This window comes from Gopherus evgoodei, chromosome 18 (genome assembly GCF_007399415.2).
Source record: "Gopherus evgoodei ecotype Sinaloan lineage chromosome 18, rGopEvg1_v1.p, whole genome shotgun sequence".
Lineage (NCBI taxonomy): Eukaryota > Metazoa > Chordata > Testudines > Testudinidae > Gopherus > Gopherus evgoodei.
Window position 1 is genome coordinate 15,139,832 of NC_044339.1, and position 17,210 is coordinate 15,157,041.

The following is a 17,210-nucleotide window of genomic DNA, read 5'->3' on the forward strand; positions in this document are numbered from 1 at the left end:
GGATATGCTAAGACACAAAGAAATAACAACCTCCTCTAATGATACCAGTTTTCATTCAGCGATATCAGAGCTCTCTACAAACATGGGTATCATCGTCTCCATTTCACAGATGGAGAAACTGAGGCACCGATCTGGCCAAGTGATTTGCCCAGGATACAGCAATGAGCAGCAGAACTGGGAGCAAAACCATTTTCTCTTGAAGTCCTGGTCCCACGCTCTATTTACTGGACCATGCTGTTTCCTGTTCTACTCCACAGAGATCACAGAGCACATAATACAGAGCAGGCTAATCTCACCTGACCCTGTCATCCAGACATCCCCTGTTCCTCACCCCCTCACAAAGCCAATTCAACCTGCTTATCTGCAGCCTCCCTGCTGCCTCCAGAGAGACATTGGCTTCTTTAGCTAGCCAGCGCACATGCTGTCCTGGCACTGCTGACGTTGAAAACAAAATTCCTGTCTGGCTAAACAAGCAATGGTCTGGGGGGGGTCACTGGATCCAGGGCTTTCGTTTGGCCCAGTATAGAGTTCCAGGGGCAGCTCCAGAATTCAGGGCCATTCAGGCCTGTATTTCACTTTGTGTCCATCTCAACGTAGGACCAGATCCTCAGCTGCTGTAAAGCAGCATAGCTCTGTTGGCTTCAGGGGCACGAGGCTGATTGACACCCCTGAGGATCTCACCTATAATACCCTACTGCAGCTGGAACTGAAATGCTTCCAGCCCTGCACTCGGCTATGGCTGTCTAACTTTCCCAAGGCCACTGGTCATGTACATAGGGAGGCAAGGCCATGGGTCGCTCTGTTCATAAGGATCCCAGTCTGGTATAACTGCTCCTTTGCTTTCTCCAAGTCTGATCCCGAGTCATTCCTCAGCTCTGCCCAGCCAGTCTGGTTAGTAGAGCAGCTTTGTGTGAAATGGCTGGTTTTAAATGCATTGCATTAGAGAGACCCTTCCCTGCTCTCTCCAATGAAGTCATCACTCCCGTTTAATCCCTCCAGGGGCCAGGAGGCTCACAAATGGATTTCTTTCCCTCCCCACAGGGCAATCAGGCTAAGAGAGCATATGCACACACAGGAAATGCTTGTCAGTAGCCTTCCAATTCGGTTACACTTTCATTTCGTGAGGCATGACATTCCCCTGAGAGAGCATTAAAAAAAGAAAGCGCCATGAAAGCACTGCTCAATTTTTCCCTGCAGAGAATGTTGATCTGCATGAGAGCCTAGATACATGTGAACTTATCAATGAATTCTGTGCCCTGCACAGCTGCTTTCTCTTTGTCTCCTCTGTTTCTTCACTTAGCTCCTGAATGTCTGTTTTGTCAGTGGCTCTTGCACATCGCCTCTTACTTGACCACAGTGCATGGGATGCTCTGACAGATGCTAAGTGGATTCCAGGTCAGATTCTATACTGTACAATGCGGCTTGTCAGCCATTCTGAGGAGTGGCCCAGATGGGACAAATACCCCTGGCATGTTTTTCTCATGTAGTGTTCTTTAAAAAGTAAAACAAAGCAGGGATGGACTAAGGTTATAAACCTCAGGCCTGGCATTCCAACACCCCAGCATTCAGGAGTGCTGCTGAGAATCAGTGTGGCTCTTTATAAAGAAAGCAAAATTGGTGTCTGGATCCAGATTGGGATTTTGAAACCTCCTAACGTCTGGGGGAGTTCAGGATCTGGAGTTGTAGATTGGACCAATCACAATTAAAAGGCAAGCACAGCTGGATTTCATCACACAACAACATGGAATTAAACATTTCACCCAGGCAAATCAATCTCTCTGGTGTGGATCTGTGTGAGAGCTTCACACCTCTGCAGGTCTAATTTCAGAGTCAGGTTTCAGCAACCCCCCAAACCAGGTTTTGCTTGGTTTCAGGTTGAAATGAGACAGAAGCTGGAGTCGCACATTTTAAATCCAGTTCCCAACTTTCCTGGGAGTCAAGACTTGTTTGGATCTGGCGTTTTGGTTCAGTCCATTGTAGTGAAGGGCTCAGCTGAATGCCTGGATCTGAGGATTCTAATTTAGATTCTTCTAAATTTTATCTGTGCGTGACCTGATTTTTCTCCTACTGGTTTGTGTTACCTGTTGTCCTATCTTCCGCTGGTGCTAAAGGACTCATGGTGGGGTGTAGCTTGTGGGGTTCTTAGCTATTGGCCTGGAGAGAATGACTAGCTCTCACAGGCCATCAGCCAACAAGCTTCCCAGTGAAAGCCTACACAAGTTGGAAACTGCACAGTGGATTAAATCGAATTCTCAGACTCTCTCCCTCTTGGGATTTTGCCTTTGCTTTGCTTTTTCAGAAGTTCAATTGCAGATTATCTTACTTTGAAGCCATTTACCTAATCTCATCAGAAAAGGGTCCTAATTCCATGGCCTCACTGTTGTCGTCTCCTACGGGGAAGGACCTAAACGGATCAGAATAGAAAAGCCTCAATAGCTCATCTGTCTACACCCAGGAGACAGAATGAGCGGCTGACAAATGGACTGGACACCTCAGACTGCAGACAGCAGGACACACTCTCTGCCATGAGTGAAGCCTGAAAACAGGAGACGCAGCATCCAGGACCGAGCTGATTGGCAGCCTCCACACAGCAGTGGACCTTCACTCTCAGCTCCGTACAGCAGAGGTAGGGATCCAGCGGCTTAGCTTACATAGATCTGACAGAGATGCAGGGCTTGTACCTTCATGTCCTTCCTGTCTAACAAGCTGAGGTGCGCCCCGGCAGTGCATGATCATAACCCCTATAACATATGGACACACATTGGTAACAAACCAAAGAAGGTCCCATCAGACATCCTCCCCAAGCACCTTAATGCTTGGTTGAGGGGAAAGGGAGCAGGTATTGAAGAACTGCTGAACTCCAAGAAGACAGACAGCAGATTAACTAGCTCCTGTCTCCCAGGCTATCCCATCTGGCAGTTTGCAGAACAGTTCCTGACCCATGTCAATAAAGCTAACGTAAACAGGTTTATGCAATGGAGCTACGGTGCAGCAGCTGTGGCTAAGTGATCAGTGGAGCAGGGAGAAGAGGGAAAGCCTCCGTTTATCATTCTGTCAATTCACAGTCAATTCAGCAATGGCTTCCTATCTGTTGAATTCCACGCCTGAGAGTGTTCTTCTACTCAGTGGGAATAACATACACAGCGATGGCTGCACTTCAGCTGACAAATCCAGCGCCTGCTTAGCCTCTGGTTTTCCACCCAGAAACACAGGGCAAGGTGAAATGAACAGGAGGAAGTGTCCATGGTGCTGAGAAACAGCAACCCAAGCCAGTGTTAGCAGCACATGGCCCAGTCTACTTGCTCCTTTATTCTGTGCGCCTAACATTCCATGCTCACCGAAGCCAGGGACAGAGAAGCGTTGGTTGGACCCAAGAAGAGCATGGGTATGCACTGGGCAAGTCCTGAGGCCCCTCATTGCTCAGTTATAAAAGCCCCTGCTATTCCAGGCCCACAGTTCTGCCAATGTAGCTCATTCCTGACCCGCAGCACTCCCTCTTCTGCTGGTCCTGGGCCCTTTCATGGCTCTGCCAATGCACCTTTTGCCAGAATTTTGTAAAGTATTTAGGTGCCTGCAGATGCAGATGGGGACAGGCACCTAGAGAGGTTTTCAAATGCATGTAGGATTTCAATGGGAGTTAGGCACCAAGGACCTATTGAAAACCCCACTAGGTGCCTACTTGCATCTTCAGGTACATGGATACTTAAAAAAATCTGGCCCATTCATCTTCAATTGCAGAATTTCTTGCTATTATACTTCCACTGCTCGGTCAACACACTTCAGTCCCAATCCACGGAACCCCTGCAGCTCCAGAACTGGGCCTCTCTGGAATCAAGACTGCCAGACATCTAGGATATTGCATGGCAGTTTTGTTATGTGAAGGAAAATCTACTAGGGATTAGGATGAAACCACCAAACTCACTTGAAATTATGTTTGGGAATTAGTTCTCCAGAGAGGACAGTCTAGTGCACTAAAGGATCCAGCCAGGATCTAATTCCATTGCCAGTGTAGATCTACAAGCAGGGCTCACTGGAGTTCAAGTGTAGTCAAGTGCAACTCCTTTGAAGAAACTTAGCTCACAAAAGAGAAGAACCAATCTCTCAAAAGACACCACACAGCAATGTGGCTGTACTCACCTGCAGGAGAGTCTGGAGGGGGAACGTCAGCGATGGGTGACAAAAGAAAAGAAGAAAAAAAGGCACATTACTTAACATTTCCCTACTGATCAAGTGCAAAATCAATCCACAGCAAAGCTTCTCAAGGCTTAGCAACCATGTTTTCCAGATCCACTGGCAGGCTCAGAATTATCCATGCAATTTCTGTGCCTCTCCAAACCTTGTATTTCTGCATGCAAGCAGTAGCTGCATATCGGGGTCACATAGCCAAACATCTCAGTGCCTGATGTGCATGGCAAATCTGACCCTGTAGGCTCGTGGGAATGTGCGTGTGTAGTTCTGGGTTTTCAAACTGAGAAGACAGCACTGTGGCTGCTTTCTAAACTTGTTCCTGAATGTCCAGCAATAGCAGAAGGGAACAGCATTTTATTTGGTCTTCCACAGCTGTACAGAGTGACAAGTTAGATGATGTCAGTGCAGCAACTGGTATATACTCTGCAACAGGCCATGTTAGAATCTGTGTTAGCAAAGGAGGGGATGTCAGGGCTGGACACCTGGTTATCCCTTACCATTTACAAGCATTGCAATGGGATCTTTAATTTCTGCCAAAGAAGACCTCAGTTTAGCATCTCATCCCTGATCATGCAGACCTACCACCCTTCCCCTACTACTGCACTAGGAATTTGTTATCCAGCTCTGGGGGTTAGATTTGAGAACTTCCTTTCAGACATCCACAGGATGTGCAAGCTAAACAACCTACTTAGCCCCAGGGAGGAGAGATTTAAGCAGACTCCACTGACCTCCCTCCTGCAACTCAGCAAGATTCTTAGTGTTAATATTGCATGGGAAACTGCAGCTTTGTCATACAAAAAGAACCTGAGGTGTTTCTACATGCCAAGTGACATACTGGTTTCATTGGCCGAATGCATTGACTCCAGTGGAGCAAATTTGGGCTCCGCATCTTTTTAAGTGCATTGTGCATGTGAATCTTTCTAATCAGTCCTGCTCCAGGATAGTGAGAAATGCAACATTCCTCTCTGTGCAGAGCCTGGACTTTGCTTTGGCAGCGAAATGGTGGAATCCATCTCCTCCTCCCCAGCAGCCGCTGTCAGATGACCAAACTGCCCTCTCCCCTCCCGACCTGTCAATCCACTTCCTCATCCATGAGTACAAAATCAATATTGGGCTGCACACACCAAAGGGCTGCGCTGTAACGCTCCTCCCCCCCAGATGCTGCTAGTGTGAACTAAAATGTACCAAATTCATGTTAACATAGTGCCAGCCTGAGCCCAGACGTATACACAGATATATTTATGGCTATAGTGTGAGCCCAAGACTGGAGACCAGGGCTCTGAGACTCACTCCAGGTTTCTGCAGATGCACCCTCAGTGCTTAACCTTGGGGAAGTCACTTCACCTCTCTGTATTTCAGTTTCCCTAGCTTCAGAATTGGATGACTAGTACTGATGTCTCAGAGAGGTTTTGTCAGGAGTAACTGATTAATGTTTGTGAAGCCCTTGGAGATCCTCAGACAGAGGGTGCTAGAAAAGGACAGAATGTGACTCTTTAAAGAAGAAAGAAGATCCTTCTTTATATCTAATAATGCCTATGCTGAAGGGACATCCATCCATCCCCATATGTACCCCTCAATCTGCTCATCTACCCATCCCCAGACATTATCTCTCTCTCTCTCTTTCTCTCTCTCTCTATCTAATCATACAGCAAAAGGCACTTTGGTCTCTCTGCCACCTGTAACTGTCTATTGGAGGTCAGTTTAAATAGCTTTGCTCTGCCCCTATGGGGAGGGCCGCAGGGCTCTCTGATCAGAAAACAGGCAGGGCCTCTTGTACCCTGGTAGCTGGGAATTCATTCTGTGGGAGGGAAGAGAGATGTGGGGAAGACAGGCGCATCTCCCAGCTCCCTCCACTTCTCCTCACAACCCATTAACCTAACTGGGGGAGGAGGGTGATCTCCATGTGAATGAAGAAATGGCCCTTCAGCCAGCTCAGCCCCCAGGGAACAAATGGCTCCATCCGTCTGCTGCCTGAGTTAAAAGGGGGCGCTGACCATCTGGTGGAGCTGGGCAGTCAGGTGTGCTGCTGCCACCTCCTGGGGAAAGATTGAGGGGAAGCTGGCTGGACAGATGTGAGAGCGGACACACAAGTTGCAGGAGAGATATGCTGCCACCACAGCAGCTGCAGACGCTGGGGCTCGCCAGATGCTTTATCTGGCTTGTGAGGGCAGGGATGGGAGAAGAGAAAAGAAAGGGAATGGATGAGATGAGGGAGGGAAAATGGGAGAGCCACTGGGCTGCTCTAACTGTTCCCCAAGCCAAACCTGGCTTCCCAGAGCAATATCCTGGCCTTACATGACACTGTTTTCATGTGTGGACTCATGACAATAACATGGTCCGGGAACATCTCCATATGTGCGAGAATCTCAAAGTGCTTCACAGACATTAACCAATTAAGCCTTGCAACCACCTAGGGAGGTAGAGAAGCATCACACAGAGGGGGAAACTGAGGTCCATGGAGGTTTAATATTTGCGCAGAGGTAGAGTGGGCCCAGGACCCACAGGAGTCCTGACTCCTGATCACTCTGGCTCTAGACACTAGACAGCACTCCCATTCTGTAAACCAGAATAGTGCGAGCTGGGAAGGGACTCCCCTGCAGCTGCATCCAAACCCAGCTCCAGCAAACGACAGCAGAAAGGTTTCACTGCCGCATGGCGTGTAACCCACCTGCAGGGCCGTTGCAGTCCCACCGCTAGCTTCTCCCGCAGCCGTCCCTTTGCTGGGAGGCTGAGATGCTGCTAACCACTCAGCTCTCCTGGCTGATGGAGAGTGATGTCCTCTCATGCCAGCCCGCAGCCCCCTGGGACTCACCCTCTGCTGTATCAGTGCATGCTTGTGCTCCATCTCCCTCTTCTCCACAGCCGAGTCGATCACTAGCTGGTCCAGCTGAAGACAGGGAGGAAAAAACCGGAGGGAAAATTCAGCGAGATGGTTCCCATTACTGGGCCCCAACCATCTCTCCCACTTCCCCTCTGGGCTCACACCAGTCTTGCCAATGGCCTACGTCATGGGGAGGGATGTGAGTTTCCCCAGGTCCGGTGAGGCTGTGTTTGGGTGGGAGATGCAGGCTGGTGCGGCAAATAGCTTTTCACCGCTGGGATCTCTTCCCAGAGCTTGGGATTTGGGGTGATGCTTTGTCACTGCCCAGGTTACAGGGAGCTCCTTAGACCAAAGGACAGAGACTCTATCCTGAAGCACATTGCTATGAGCTTTTGCGCTCCTGTCTGCACAGCCTGGGCATGCCCAGCGCCTTGTGAACTCCCAACTCCTTCCCCAGCATGCACTGGGCTTGGTATAAGACCAGGGCTAGAATCTGGTCAGGAATCTGGAGGGAATGTCTCCAGCCCAGGCCCTAAACTTCAGCAAGAAAGATGCAATACAAAGAACAAACAACCCCAAGATGCCTTGCGTCTGGGGGGGCTGCCCAGCCCCAGATGGACCATAGGAGTTCTTGCTTGGTCCAGTGAGCAGGAGTGCCCAGAAAGAGCCAACTTGTCTAATTACGGCTGAGCTCCCAAATCCCCATGCCGGCCATGTTCCTGGCAAAGGCAGGTTCTGGAGCATTCTCATCCTGAAGCTCAAGGCTTTCATGGAGAAAGGATCACCCCAGGGAAATGGCAAACAGAACCAAGCATCCCCTCGCCCCAATCCCTCACCTCGGTGGCTAGTTTCTTCATGTAGGGATCAATTTCGTGAAGGAGGCTGTAGCCCTGCTGGAAAAAGGTGTACTGGGCGTGCATGAAGGACAGCATCTGGGGATAGGAAACAAGGCACACAGTCAGAACCGGAGCGGAGCCAGCGGGAGGGGAGGGGAGATTATGCAGGGCACCTACTCGCCCCAGTAGAATATTAGCCTCAGTGCTGGCCTAGGAAAACAGCCTGAGCAGACACAATCCGCTCTAAAAGAGCTCTCTCGGAGCCCCTCCTTCCGCCAGGGCCAAATGAATCCACCATGTCACTCCAATACCTTCTGTTGGTGACGCCAGGGACAATGCTAGCCTGGGGGAGCTCTCCTCCATGCTGATGATGGTGAAGGAGCGACCCACCTCACAGAACAACATGCTCTTGTGACTGACCAGTCCCTTGGTTGGGACTCAGGAGATCTAGGTTCTATTCCTGGCTCTGCCACCAACTCCCTGCATGACTTTTGACAAGTCATTTGATCTCTCTCCACCTCTGTAAAATGGGAATAAGAAAACAGCACTATCTCTGAGGCCACATACAGCATCAGTGAGGTGCTGATATGTTATGGGGATGGTAGCCATATATGTACATAGGTCAAGGCTGGGCAAACTTTTTTGCCTGAGGGCCACATCGGGCTTCTGAAATTGTATGGCGGGCGCCGGGTAGCGAGGGCTGTGCCTCCCCAAACAGCCAGGTGTGGCCCGGCCCCTGCCCTCTATCTGACCCCCTGCCCCACTTCTTGCTCCCTGATGGCCCCCCCCAGGATTCCGGCCCCATCCAACCACTGCTGTTCTCTGTCCCAATGGTCCCTCTGGGGTCTCTGCCCCCATTCAACCCCCCTGTTCCCCTCCCTCTGACCGCCCCGAGCCCCATCCACACCCCTGCCCCCTGACCACCACCTGAACTCCCCTGCCCCCTGACCACACTGCCTGGAGCACCGGTGGCTGGTGGCACTACAGCTGAGCCGCCCAGAGCAACAAGAAGGCAGCTGCACCACCCGGCTGGAGCCAGCCACGTCACCACATAGCACAGAGCAGCGGATCAGGCCGCAGCTCTGCAGCTGCGCTGCCCGGCAAGGGTTCGCAGCCCCACTGCCCAGAGCGTTGCGCCGGCGGTGCAGTAAGTTGAGGCTGCGGGGGAGGGGGAACAGTGGAGAAGGAGCGGCAGGAGCAGCGCCAGGGTTTTTGGTGCCCTAGGCGGGGGTCCTTCCACGCTCCCAGTCGTTGGCGGCAATTCTGCGGCGGGGGGGAGGTCCTTCCACTCTCCCGGTCTTCGGGGCACTTCGGCGGCGGGTCCCGGAGCGAGTGAAGGACCCACCACAGAATTGCCGCCGAAGACCCGGAGCACAGAAGGACCCCCACCACCACCGAATTGCAGCCCCCCCAAACCCTGATGCCCTAGGCGACTGCCTAGGTTGCCTAAATGGAAGCGCCAGCCCTGAGGAGCGGGGGGCTAGCCTCCTGACCAGGAGCTATGGGGCTGGGCAGGAGGGTCCCACGGGCCAGATGTGGCCCATGGGCCGTAGTTTGCCCACCTCTGACCTAGGTAGCGCATATCATTTCTAGATCATGTATATCTCCTTCTCAGGCTCAGCTACATCATCAGCTACATCATCTCTCTCTGCAGACATCAACACATCCTCTTTTCCTACCTTCTCTCTCTCTCCATTCCTCCTACCTCTAATCTTACTAAGCTCGCAGGTATCCCCCCCATCTCTCCCCACATAGTGACAATGGCACCTTTTCCACCGTGTCACTGTCACTCCTCTCTGGCAGCCCTTGCTCTTCCAGAGCGCAGAGGAACTTTTTTGTTTCTTTGTGGTGCGCTATTGCCCCAGAACCCCGCAGCCCACATCGGCCTTCCTGCCTGTGTCAAACATGGTCTCAGAACTGGGGACGCATGTGGATGTGTATCTGCCTGGGCAAAATGGAGCATGCAGCACTGCAGCCTACTGAGTCTGGGGACAGCAGGGAAAATTGAATGGCGCCCTTACCGCGTCCAATATTTCAAACTTCTTCTTGGCTTGGAGGACATTGATCTGTAAGGGAATCAAGACAAGAAACTCAGCAGCGGCAACCCATGGGCTAGACATAGCAAGCAGCACCCATTGCAACAACCCTAAGCAGGCAGCGGCAGTTGGCGTCTGAGTGGCCCACTCAGAGATGTAGAGATTTCTGGGTAAGGGCCAGTGTGTACAAATTAAAGTCCCTGGGCAAAATTTTCAGATGTAGGCTCCTAAGGGACATAGGTGCATTTGAAGATGCTGTCCCCTTTGTGTTACTGCAGATCATCGGAATAGCTAGGCTGGAGCCAGAAGACTGTTTAGTACTTGGTGCCCGTGATGTCGATGCACATTTAAAATCTGTTGGGCCACTGCTTTGCTTCCTCCTAGCAGCTAGATCGAGTGGTGTCAGTGCAGCATGTGTTGGCTCAGGGCTACACGTTCGCCATAGCTCAGCTGGCCAAGTAACCAGCACCCACCGTGCTTGCACTGGGACCTTGTTCCTAAAATAACACACTGTGATTTACAAAGGAAACCAGTTTGGTGACTTAAGCACTCAGGAAGGGCACCAGCCACCGGACAGCCCTGGAAACCAAAGTTATCCTCAGAGCACAGGCAGCTGCTGAGTAAACTTCCCCTGCGCAGCCCTCAGTCTGCCTCTGGTCTCCTGTGATGTGCGGTCACCGCGAAGGATGAAAGAAGGGGCCTTCAGTCACACTCAGTCCTTGGACTAGCGTAGGGTGACCAGATGTTCTGATTTTATAGGGACAGTCCCGATTTTTGACTTCTCACCCCCTGTCCTGATTTTTCACACTTGCTGTCTGGTCACCCTAGACTAGCGCCATGGTCAGAGAAGCACAACAGCACCATCTAGTGAGGCTGGGAGGGTCGGGTTCTGAAACGTACTCTGCAGCTGTTGTAACACCTCTCTGCAAAACACAGGCAGTTCTTGTGTTCCTTCAGCAGATGCTGAGCAGTGCGGTTCATAAGCACATTCCAACATCCCTCAGCCTGCTACGTGCAACTCTGACCAGGAAAGTCCCATCTTTAATCCCCATTATAAAAGATAGGGTATGTGTCATAAACAGATAGTTAAGGGTTAATGTCTCTTTTACCTGTAAATGGTTAAGAAGCTCAGTAAACCTGGCTGACACCTGACCAGAGGACCAATGGGGGGACAAGATACTTTCAAATCTCGGTGGAGGGAAGTCTTTGTTTCTGCTGTTTGTTTTGTTCGTTGTTCGCTCTTGGGGCTAAGAGGGACCAGACGTGCACCCCAGTTTCTCCAATCTTTCTGAAACAGTCTTTTATGTTCAAAGTAGTAAGTACTAGCTAGAAAAGGCGGATTAGTCTTATGTTTGTTTTCTTAACTTGTGAATTTGTATTTTGCTGGAAGGAGTTTTACCTCTGTTTGCTGTAACTTGTATCTTAGGTTGGGGGGGGAGGGAGTCCCTCTAGTCTATATGAGCTGAAGACACTGTAAACATTTTCCACCTTGATTTTGCAGAGATAATTTTTACTTTTTCTTTCTTTAATTAAAAGCTTTCTTTTTTTAAGAACCTGATTGATTTTTTTCCTTGTTTAAGACCCAAGGGGATTGGGTCTGAACTCACCAGGGATTGGTGGGCGGGGGGGGAAAGGAGTGGGGGGAAAGGTTAATTCCTCTCTGTTTTAAGATCCAAGGAGTTTGGATCAGTGTAATCTCTCAGGGTAGCCCAGGGAGGGGAGAGTCTGGGAGGGGGAAAGGAGGGGGAATGGTTTATTTCTCCTTATTTTAAGACCCAAGGGGTTTCGGTCTTGGGTTCCCCAGGGAAGGCTTTGGGGGAACAGGAAGTGTGCCAAAACACTATATTTTTGGCTGGTGGCGGCGCTATCAGATCTAAGCTAGGAATTAAGCTTAGAAGGGTACATGCAGGTCCCCACTTTTAGGACGCTAAAGTTCAAAGTGGGAAAAATACCTTGACAGCATGATATAGCAGGTCCGCTCGCTGTCCTTTTATTTCTGGAGACCTGTCATATGTCACCAGTACAGAGAGTTTGGTGGGCTCTCATCTTAATCCCTAATTAATTGAATCGCAAAATCACAGCACCTTTTGAAGCAATGAGCAGCTTTTGCCCACGAAAGGCACGAGGACCAGAATAATAGAGGATGCTTGGTGAATTGGCTGCAAGGTAAAGCCAGCCTAGCATCTGTGTCTTGCTCTATCAGTGAGCACTAGTGGTTCACGAGATAACAGATGCCAAAATCAGGTGGGCGAGACTGTTGCAAAGCTGTTTGGTTGGTGAACCAGAGCAAACACGCTCAGGACCAGTAAATTCTTGTCAGCTCAGATCATGGACCACAGGTCAGGAGATGAAAAATCCTTCTGAGATTTATAAAACATTAAAGGGAAATGAAAAGTAAGAGGCTGCAGAAGAGAGAGAGATGCCTTAAAAATAAAAAATGAATAGCATGCAGTTACATAATACCTTTCCATGGAGCCCATGAGCAAGTCTGGGAAACTTTACAAGTGCTGTAATTAGCACTAAAGAGCCTGTCAAATGTAGCAGAAGATTTCTATGGGGCTTCAGCTGTCAGTGTCACGAACAATATGTTACCATGACAGCTGCAAAACAGGACCCGGTGTGTTAGTATCTCATTTATAAATGTGGCACCAATTAGCTCCAACGATGCTGCACTTGGAGTACCTGAGACTAGAGCTGAGAGGAAGTTACAGGCAAACGCTTTCCTGCATCAGGGACCAAGGGCTCTGTTCTCTCCCATGTCCAAGCTGTCCTGGGGGCGGGGGATGGAGTGTGCCTCCCAATTCTTCCTCAGCCATGTCCCATCTTCTGCTACAGCTATCCAGAGGGCTTTATACCAGTGAGTATCATGTAGAGGAACTCGGCTCAGACACATCCCCAGCCTGCCCCACAACCTTCCCCCTCCTCCCTTCCACAGCCAGGATGGGGTTAGGGGATGGATGGGAACCAAATATGGGGTTCCACTCCACAAGGGGAACTCCATGGCCATTTACAATCAGAATCCAGCCTCTATGCACCGCCTGAGGAATGCAAATGTGCCAGATCACGCTGGAGAATCTGGTTCTAAATTGCAATTTTCTGGGTCTGAGCCCCATTTGGACTCTTTTTGTTGTTGCTGTTGTTGTTACTGTTGCAAATATTCATAAAAGCAAAGTTCCTTCGTGCAAATTTTGGGCCTGTGGCCAAAGTCTGTTTCGTGATGAATGGAAATTAGTTTTGAGTGGAAGCGGGAGTGGCAGGCTTCCTGCTTTTCCAAGGCTGCTGGTCCAGGAAATGAGAGCTGTGTCCTTGCAGCTCTGGTCTGGTGCTAGTGGACGTGCCAGGCCATAAGGAGGAAGATATGCCAGTCATGGCCTTTCTAGGACTGGTTCCTGGCATCTGCATGAAGCCAAAAGGTGTCTTTTTGCCAGATCTCCTTCTCCCACTATGGAGGCTTCTGTTAATTGTTTGGTCTTATCTAGACATTCCAATAAATGAACCAAACTAGCCACTAGATGGCAAGCCTAGGCCACACAAATGCATACTGGTAAAAACAAATTAATCTGGCAGTTAAAAAATTCATGCAATCCAATTTGGGGGGTGGGGGGGCAGGGACTTTGGCAGATTTGCACAGTAGTTAACTAATTTAACTCCAACTTTCCTTGATCATCTCACTGACAGATATTTGGCTGCTGTGATAGGCCAGAGAGCTGAGAGGCTGGAATCTGCTTTTCCCCAAGGAACATCACATCCTTGGGCAAGATGAGAGGCACTTAGCAAAAAAATGCTGGGCCAGATTCTGCATTATAGGCCAACCCCTTTATGTCATCTGAGCAAGACTTCTCTTGTTTCCGAGACGTTTGAAATAGGGAAGGGGAATTGTCTGAAGGGGAAAGAGATTTGTAAAGCTGCTGAACTTAGGGTGCAGATTTAAGTTATGCCAAGGGCCCCTAGCGTGTCCATATAAATAAATGAAATGCTAAGCCTTTCCCACCTCTAACATCTCTGAGCCTAAAGAGATGCCAAGGGATCCTGCCCCAGTTCCTCTGTCTGTGCCTTTTTGGGTGCATGACTTTAGATCATCCCCCCAGCAGGGCTAGCAGAGAAATCCCACTGAATTGGCCTATGACATTAGTGGAGCTTTCTACCTTCGTCAGCATTGGATATTGGCCTACAACACAGGAACTTCTTTCCCTAGTGACCTTGCCAACAACCACAGCTGAATTTATCTCTAAATCCCAGAAGGCAAAGAGCTACAATCCCTCAAGGTTAGCAAAATACCCATGACTTAAAGGGACAGCATCTCTTTTCCACCCATTGCTGATTTTCAGCAATCAGTAGGATGTGACATCATAGACTATCTAGTGGTAAGGCAGAAGGTGCTGGCAGATGGTCCCAATTTGGTGCTGCGGGGAATGAGAGCTAGCGGAGTGACACATAGATCAATATTTGCACTGAATTTATTCAGTTATTAAATCCATTGCCTGGAAGGAGAAACCTGAAGTCAGCTGATAAAATCTGCAAATGATACAACAAAATCTTTGGCGGAGGGCAAGGGGAATTATGGGGGCAAAAACCCTGTTCTTCGAGGAGGCTGTAATGCTAAAAGGAGCTTCAATCAAGGGAATTAGTTTAATTATTCTTTGAGAAACGATTGTGACATTTACCATGTCAGCTAGGGTGTGGTTTTTCAAGCAATGTGTATACACACATGTGCGTGCATGGACAAAGATACATGCAAACACACACACATGTGCCCAGAGGTTTTCCTTAAGGAAACTCTCTGTAGGAGGAATGGGCTGTGACTCACAATCAGAACATGGGGGAGAAAAGCACTCAGAGGCATTATCTCTCTTTCTTACTTTGGCTGACTGCACAATGCCATCCTATAAGCCCTACTGGAGAGATCTGCAGATCAGAGAGGCAGAGACTTCTGAGAGAAACCGGCTCTCCCTTAGGCATTGTCTATCCTGGGAATTTGCCAAGCAATCGATGCCAGTTATAGAGAGAGCAACCCCACCAGGACGCATACACCAGTGGAACTTACCCCACCTTCAAGCAGGGGTAAAGTAAGCATTTGATATGGACAGGCTGGGATATGCCAAGTAAAGGGTGGTCAGGACAGATCTGGGATCGAGGGCAAATTGTGGCTTTCCTGGTTATCCTGGGGGTTGCAGCAGCCTCGCTACCCCGCAGCTGAAATTGGGGCAAATCTTCAGTACAGATATGGCCTTTCGTTTCAGGTCTCCTTCAAACACCTTTGACCAGGTCTCGCCAGCCTATACATTGGCTTTTAAGAACTTCCCAGCGATTCCATGCAATGTGAGGCAGCAGGTTAAGTGCTGATAATTTCACAGTCAGATGCCATTTAAAACCCAGATGTCAAATTCTCTTTTCTCACCTCCACCAACCCACTGGCTCCTCTACTCTCAGCTGGTGGATAACCAGCATTTATCCTGGGTTCACCTGTTTCTATGACAGGAAGACTGGATGGAGCTGGTAGGCCAGAACCTCACCTGTAACACGTAGTCCAGGGCCAGGTGTCGGAAGCACTTCCTGGTGATGGTCAAAGTGCCCGTCGCTTCCTCCACCTCATGGGGCTTGTGCCGTGGGGCCTGCGCGTTCTTCACCAAAGAGATCTCCATATCCTCGCGCACCTTGTCAAACTGTTTCTTCGTCTCCTTGAACTTCCGGACGTCACTGGAACCCAAAGGGGATGACCACCATTACAGGGCAGCCAGGACCACAAGGGAATCAGCATTGGAACGCAGCAGGGATCACAGTGGTGTATGATCTCTCTAATGGCCAGACCCTGACCTCACACCATACTCAGTGACCCCGCTCAGCTCTGCCAAATCTGGGGCTAGAAGGAATTTTCTCCCAGCTCAGATTGGCAGGGATCTGAGGAAGGGGGGTGCCTGGTTTGCCTGCTAGGATTATCTGGGCATATCTCTTCTAATCAATTCCTTGGCACTAAAAGGGTCTTGGGTATTGGTGGCACCTTGGGCTCTCCTGTTCTGTGCCTGTGGCACACAGTTTAGTCTCCTGAGGACTGAAATGTTGTGGTCTAACTGAAGTCTTTGTGCTTCATATAGGAGTATCTGGATGAAATGCAATGGCTGGTGATAGACAGGAGGTCTCACTGATGGTCCTGTCTGGCCTTAAAGCTCCATGAAATGATGAATCAGAATCTGATTCAAAACATCTCCCTCTGAATGCAAAGAATAACACTGCACTTTAAAGTGGTCCCTTCAAAACAGTTAGAGGTGTCACCGAGGCGTCACCCAGCAACCCGCACAATTCTGACAATGCTCGCCAGCTACCTTGCAATGAGACTGGGATGTTTCATAACATGCACTATAAGAAACAGTCAAATTATATGTCACCAAAAATACTGTACTGGAGCCTATGAAAATACCACAAATCAGCCGGTTCTCATGTTTAAAATTCACTGCCCAGCCAAGTGCACTTTGCCCACAGGCATGTCTCTTCTGACCTGCCTGCAAGTTGGGTTCGTTGATTTGAAGTGTTAAAATTAGAAGTTTCATTTTTCTTTCCAGACTTTTTTTGTACTCTTGTAACTGGCATATTTATTTGTTTAGTGTGCCAGATGGGAGACATTGGATCCATAAAGGGTGAAGAGGAAACAAAGTGACTCACCCAAGGTCACACAGCAAATCAGTGGCAGAGCCCAATTAGAACCCAAGTTTTCTAAGTTCTGTTCCAGTCCAATATCCTTTGTACTGGACCACCCTGCCTCCTGCTGGGCAGAGGGCAAGCTCGCTATCTTGTGTTCAAGTACTTCTGTGTCCTGACACATCTCAGCTATGGCATTACCCAGCATAGTTCAAGTTGAAATGCTGGCTTGTTTACAATAATTACACCACATTAGATGCTTACACAAATGCATTTGTGCTTAAATGCTCTGCAAACACAGGATGCTTTTCAATGCTCTGCACACACAGGAATCACTTTACCCATCACTGAAATGCAGTCAGTTCTGGGATGGAAAATGGCCCCTGTTCCACACTGCTCAGCAACACAACCCTTTAGGGCAGGAAGGGAAGGAAAATACTACAACCAGCAGAAACTACTCTGATTTGGATGTTGGTTCCTGCCAAAATTACCAAGGGCCCTTAAAAACACCTTCTACTTGAAATCTAGTCAATTAAATAAAAATAGTTACATAGTGGCCACCCTTGCCCCTGCAGCCCCACCCCCACCCCAGCAACATTTATAAGCTTTTCCTAATTCTCGAAAAGTCATCCCCCCCTCATTGCTTTAAGAAAGAAAAACATAAAAACCAGGAGAAACTGACTGCATATACAGGGG

The 17,210-nt window shown here is 49.3% G+C and overlaps 1 protein-coding gene across 4 annotated transcripts in view; it reads right to left on the reverse strand.

The window, feature by feature from the left end:
• Nucleotides 1-17,210, reverse strand: part of ACAP3 (ArfGAP with coiled-coil, ankyrin repeat and PH domains 3) — a 165,034-nt gene that overhangs the window by 44,140 nt on the left and 103,684 nt on the right. For all 4 annotated transcript variants that reach the window (XM_030537669.1, XM_030537668.1, XM_030537667.1 and 1 more), the window contains exons 6-10: nucleotides 15,395-15,578; nucleotides 9,867-9,911; nucleotides 7,846-7,941; nucleotides 7,001-7,075; nucleotides 4,138-4,149 (exon numbers count right to left, since the gene is read on the reverse strand). In XM_030537669.1, coding sequence (XP_030393529.1) covers nucleotides 4,138-4,149; nucleotides 7,001-7,075; nucleotides 7,846-7,941; nucleotides 9,867-9,911; nucleotides 15,395-15,578 — 412 coding nt within the window. The remainder of the gene's footprint in view (nucleotides 1-4,137; nucleotides 4,150-7,000; nucleotides 7,076-7,845; nucleotides 7,942-9,866; nucleotides 9,912-15,394; nucleotides 15,579-17,210) is intronic.